Here is a 6,000-nt window from a genome sequence, read left to right as displayed (position 1 = left end):
CAGAGTAAGGAATAAGTGAATGGCTGATTCAAAACTGATTGCATTTTCCAGGGGAGGTCCAATAATGTCTGACTGGTGGAGATAGGAGCAGAGTTCCTACTAAATGCTCCAGAGGGGAGGGCTGTAGTTTGCCACATTCAGTACTGCAAAGTGGTGTGCATGCATCCCAATGGCCAAAGTTCTCTCAGCCAAGATGAACAATGTGGAGGTACAACCTGTGTGCATCATTGTAGATAGTACACCAATGAAGATCTATTTGCAACATTTTAAAGTCAGTTGATGAATTCATTTTGCTGCAGCTGTGTCTGCCTGACCATAAATGTAAACTAGAAAACCAGAGGAAATGTGCTCAGTGATCACCAAGAAGCAAGTACCAGAAGCTACTGCACATTCTTAAATGAATCTTCATTACAATGTAAAAGATTCCCCCCATCCTGCAAATACACACAGAGTCTGAGATTTAAATCAGTTTAATACATTAAGTGTGATAAACTACAGGCATGGCAGTTATATAAGTATTGTGGGGATTTGCCATGCAAGTGTTAAGAACAGCTTCCAAGTATGACTAAAATCCTTGTTATGAGAGTAATAACTACTGTTTTACATTTAAAATGAAATGAAGGGACTAGGCGTAGTGGCTTGAACCAGTGTAATAGGGAGAAGTTTCCCACTGCCTGACCACAGTGGCCAGTTAGGTCAGTGATCACAATTCTAACCTAAATCATTCTCTCCAGTTCCAGACCTGTCTTTTTACACCCATGCCACTAGTTTTCATTTCCTTCTTTGGAACATTCCTAATTTCTATATCCTTTTGACTATGTGGTAATGAAAAGTGAATGTTTAAATGCAAAATTATAAATACCACCTGAGAAACATACTGCTATGGGTACTGTTGAGGAAGAGGTCTATTTGTATGTAGCAGGACTTCCAAAACTTGTGTTTCTTCCCTGGACAAACAGAATATATAAAAATCACAGGAACTAAAATGATAATTGATCTACGAGTTCTCCAACTGGGATTTTCAATGAAGAATAAATAACTCCTAAAAAATGCCATTCAGATCTTTAATGGTGCTAGCCAGATGCCCTTTGATTGAATTGTGAAAGAAACATTATTCTGTGCATCCAGAAAGTAATGACACACACTAGTTAGTGATAGAGAGTTGCCAGCCAGCCAGCGAAGGAGGTCTTCATACTTCTATACAAACTATCTTATGGTTTTAGAATACAAAAGAAAAGGACATCTCTGGAGTGATCTTCAGACTAAACAAGTCAATCTTTTATTGTAATAAGCCTCTTACAGTACGAATATATAAATACTAAGAAATGGAGACCTGACCAAGAGGCATTTATCTGTTTTACATCCTTTAGGAAAGACACATAGATTAATGTTCATTGGTAGATGGCTTGTTTATTGAATTGATGCAGGCCCCTTTCTTTGGGGGGGAGGTGGAGAAGGGAGATTTATTTTCATAATTTTTGAAAAACAAAGATAAAAATGAGGTATGCAACATAAGGTCATAATATCACTTTTAGGGTCAAGATGAACATTTATGTTTTCTGATTTTCAATGTACAAAACCAAATTTGTACCCAAACTATGAATCATTAAAGATTGGCACTATCAGATAAAGTGAAAAATTAAACTAATCAAAAATAGTACCATGACAAGTGTAAAAAATACTGTGCTCAATACTTATTGCTGAGAACACAAAAATATGTTAGTGTTTTCACATGTAAACAGTTTCAAATTCTAGACAACAAAAGTTTTTTTAAAAAAAATCACACCCCAAGGTTTGCCCATTTCTGTGCTAATACCAGCAAACAAGGATTTCAGGAAATGCTGTTAACTCAAAATGTTGCAACCTGGTTTTGTTGGGTTTTTTTTGTTGTTGTTGGGGGATTTGTTTAAGGGCATATGAGAGATAATGGGTTGTATGTGGCCATAGAAATGGCCAAATATTAGCTTCACCACACTGAAAGCTTTTTTTCAGTTCAACATTTTTTCCAATACATTATTTCAGTTGTTTTCCTGGTCATTTTCAGGTACACTATAAAAAAAAAATCAATCTTCAAAGCACATGGTACACTTAAATAATAGATACATTTCAAATCATTTTGAGATAAGAGCTCAGAGTCTCATTGTGCACTTTACAAAAATGTTCCCTTTTCAGGAAGTACAATTATCCAACTCCAAACAGCAACACTGTTGCTACGTAAATGCCACATTCTGGTTTCAAAGGCATTTTGATGAAAGCTGTACTCAAAGGAAGGAGTAGACATATTCTAGGACTTTTGGTCACATTAAGTTTTGAGGCATTAAAAAAATAATAATTTTGAGATGTAACAGAAACCAAGTGTTTTCAAGACAGCTTCACTTGTGTCGCTAGCTGCATTAATGCTAGCTTTCTCTCGCTGAAAGTCCTAATTTTTATCAAAGCTTTGTGCGTAAGCTCCATGGATTCATCCCATTTGTTTTTCTCTGGGCTCGTGTATGTCACCAAGTTCTCGGTATACTGCAAGATTGACTTTAGAAACCTACAAGAAATAAAAAAATATGAAAAAGTCATTCTCCAAAAGACTTTCTAAAAGGACGACAGGACAGACCAGACCTTGATGATGCCCAACTTGGGACTGCTACTTTTTCCTGATTTCCAAGTCTCCCAGTTCTCACATGATCATTGCTACATCATTTTTCCTTTACCTATGGCAAGGATGGGTGGAGAGAGAAAGACAGGGACAAGCAATATTTGCAGAATTGCAGTTGATATTGGTGCACAAAAAATGCAATATTATGGGACTATAGAAATATAACCGTATATAGAGGAGTTCTCTCCTACAATTTCCCTTCTTTGGCAGCCAAACACTTTACAATGCCTGTGATCACCAATAAAGTGTAGAGTGGAAATAATGATGTTGATTACATGCTGAATCAAAAGTTTATTATTAATTTTGGGCTTGAATGTGAGACCATGCTCCTATTTGTGCCAACAGGAAATCTAAGAAAAACTGAAACTGTGAACCACGTGTTGTAAACAAAGACATTTCAGTTAGCAAGCCCCTCACTAGTCTCCCAAATTCTTAGTGCAATGATAGGGGAAACAGACTGACTACCTGACATACCACATGCTGTTAAACCACAATTTCAATAAGGATACATAATGTAGACCAAAGATGTTCAAAGGAGGGTGAAAGGATTATGAATTATTCACTTATTTTAATTAAGCAAGTACTATATACTCACTTTATATATTGCTGATAATCACAAGGATTCTTCTCACAAACGGTATGGATGTTGATTAGTTCCAGAATAATCAACATTAAAATCAGACGTAACACAGGAGACAGAAATTTAATGCTAGAAATAAGCAGAAAATTGTAATAGAGTTTTTTTTAAAATACAAAACTGTTCTTCAGATTTCCTGTTCCACCCTAAAATGGGTATGGAGAATGAAAGAAAAAAAAAAGTCTGAAAGATTCATTAGTGAAAAATGGGGCAAAGATCATAGCTATGAACAATTTACAAGCAAGAAAAAAGGAAGAGCCATATATTTAAGTTTCCGGGGGGGTGGGGGGGAGTGGCAGGATAGGGTTATGGTCAGTGCTGAGTTTATAATGAAAGAGGTGCCAGGGCTCAAGCAATTAGATGTTGGGGCTCAAGCAAGTTTTACACGTTCATAACGGTTGTGGCAAGCCCAGAGGTGCCAGGGCTATGAACTGCCAAGCCTAGAGGTGCTGGGGGCTCAGCCCTGGCACACATTAAGTACTGGTTATGGTTGAGAGTACAATACACATTTTTAGTGACACCATTAAATAAACATATATACACAACTCAGGCATTTTAACATTTGTAATCCCAGATAAAATTAAAATTATTTTTAACTTATTAGAATTTTCATTTCTCTGACCCCACTCATATTTTTAAAGCTTAATCATAGACCTCAAGCAACACTGCTGGTTAGGAGTTACATTAATGGAATCCTAGCCATTACTCCTTATCTTACTCGATAAAATGATGAGAGAAGCAGTGATAAGATGGGGACAACCTCTGTAATTCAGTTTTAACAGACTGGAAGTTTCACTTTTTTCCCCTCCTTTCTTTTTTTAGTGTTTAGTTTCATCCAAGAGAACAAGCTAAAAAAACCCCAAATATTTAAATTACCTTTTTATTTAGACCCTAATAATTCCAGGCCAGACAAGAGAAAAATGTTAAAGATATCCAAATAAATTATTCTCCGATTTGAGTTTTACTTCCATTAACATACTAGTGTATAATGGAAATTACGGACAATTCTTAACTCTGAGTAGACCAATGACACACAAACCTAGTTAGCTTTAACATTTTATAAACAGAATATGGAAGAGTACACATGCAGAGTAAAAGGAAAGAAGTGTTCAGTTGCTCTGTTAAATCCACTCTTAAAATTAGCCCTTCACCTCCAAAAAAAAAAGGGAAAAAAACAACCAACCAACCTGTTTAACATGCGTAAATAGTTATGCCTCTGTCGTGAATGCAGTATCTTGTTTATCCACTGCTTGTATCTCATTTCAGTGCTGGTAATAACTTGATCTGACACTTGATGGCACTGTGTGCATATCTTACGGAACACTACCAATATTTCCAGTACAGAACGTGGGCAGTACAGGGTACAAATGTGCGTACTACAGAGTTCAAGCAGTAGCCTGTAAACCAGGAAACATTTCTGTTTCAGTTTTTGTTCGCAGGGTTTAAAAACTGAAATTTCACATCCATTCCAGTGTAGCCTGAGCTAAAAAAATTCTAATCCAGATGTTTTGGAAACAGATTTACTCAGTCTCCTCATGACTCACCAAAACAAGAAGCTATTTAGCATGAGTGATTTGTAGTCTCTCTCATGTTACTGTAAGTAATATCACATCACTAGAAGTTTGAAATATTTCTCATTCCAGGTCAGAGCAGTAAAGAAATAATACCACAATACACAAAACTGGCAAAAAATATACAATATACACTAATGAAATAGGAGGTGTCTGTTTTAAACCTCTCACTAATTATAGTTCAGTTCACAATAGACCGGTGTCCAAAACAGAAAATCTACCAAAACAAAACACCACGAGCTAAATAGTAGCAGTACACCAAGAACTAGTCTTAACATTTCACAAAATACAAGTTGTAGTTTTAATCAACACCACACTAGATTAGGCTTCATTAAGATATTAAAATGCCAACTTGTGTCATCTTTATGTATGCCAGTCAGTGACTAAGTATGTCACAATTCTTGATGACCACATCACTTCAAATGGTTTGTTTTTAGGGGAGAATTTATTTAAAAAACAAACAAAAACAAACAAACAAACAACAAACAGCAAGATATTTTGCCATGCCAGACAGAATGGTTGTAAGTGTAAAAAACCTTAAACAGTATTAAGAAGCCTCCTACTTTAATGCTTTAACAGGGATTTTTGTGCTTGTGAAAAGTGACATTAACAGCACTGGAAAACAAGTCTTCTAACTATAAATTATGTAAACTAAAGGCAATAGAAGAGCCATCTTCAACATGCTATCCTGCCCACATGCAATGAGCCTGATGCAAATGAGAAGGGAAAGCAGTTTTGTTTTTAAATATATTCATTCAATCAGTGGACTCTGAGACTTCCAGCGAGGATACATTTCACATCAGTGTTATTGTCGACTATACTGAATTAGACACTTGTCCTCTACAAACACTTAAGTGGGGCTTTTAAAAATGTGAATTGAAATAAGTTTCACAATTGAAACTGAAGTAATGTGATCTATATTTAGACCTCCAGAAATCTCAGAAACAAAAATATACAGCAAATCTTAGCTTCTACTTCAAAAGACTCAAAAAATGTAAGTTTGGCTGGTAGAGAAGTTTGTAGAGGTAGATGCACACTTTTAAGTGTCATGCACACCTGTAACACCAACCACAATGCTAAGTCTAAAATCTCTAGTGCAGAGTGAAGGAGGACTTGGGCACCTTAGAGACTAACCAATTTATTTG

At 36.0% G+C, this 6,000-nt stretch overlaps 1 protein-coding gene across 9 annotated transcripts in view; it reads right to left on the bottom strand.

The window, feature by feature from the left end:
• Positions 1-1,251: 1,251 nt before the first annotated feature.
• ERMARD (ER membrane associated RNA degradation) overlaps positions 1,252-6,000 on the bottom strand; it is a 31,562-nt gene continuing 26,813 nt past the window's right edge. For 7 of the 9 annotated variants that reach the window (XM_073337976.1, XM_073337981.1, XM_073337984.1 and 4 more), the window contains 3 exons: positions 4,472-4,681; positions 3,243-3,356; positions 1,252-2,536 (listed from right to left, as the gene is read on the bottom strand). In XM_073337976.1, the coding sequence (XP_073194077.1) occupies positions 2,362-2,536; positions 3,243-3,356; positions 4,472-4,681 (499 nt within the window). In that variant the 3' untranslated portion in view covers positions 1,252-2,361. Of the gene's footprint in view, positions 2,703-3,242; positions 3,357-4,471; positions 4,682-6,000 lie in introns of all 9 variants that reach the window. The other 2 variants (XM_073337982.1, XM_073337983.1) reach the window with 2 other exon arrangements.

This window comes from Lepidochelys kempii, chromosome 3 (assembly GCF_965140265.1).
Source record: "Lepidochelys kempii isolate rLepKem1 chromosome 3, rLepKem1.hap2, whole genome shotgun sequence".
Taxonomy (NCBI): domain Eukaryota; kingdom Metazoa; phylum Chordata; order Testudines; family Cheloniidae; genus Lepidochelys; species Lepidochelys kempii.
The sequence above is the reverse complement of the archived record's forward strand: the minus strand, read 5'-3'. Positions and strand labels throughout refer to the sequence as shown.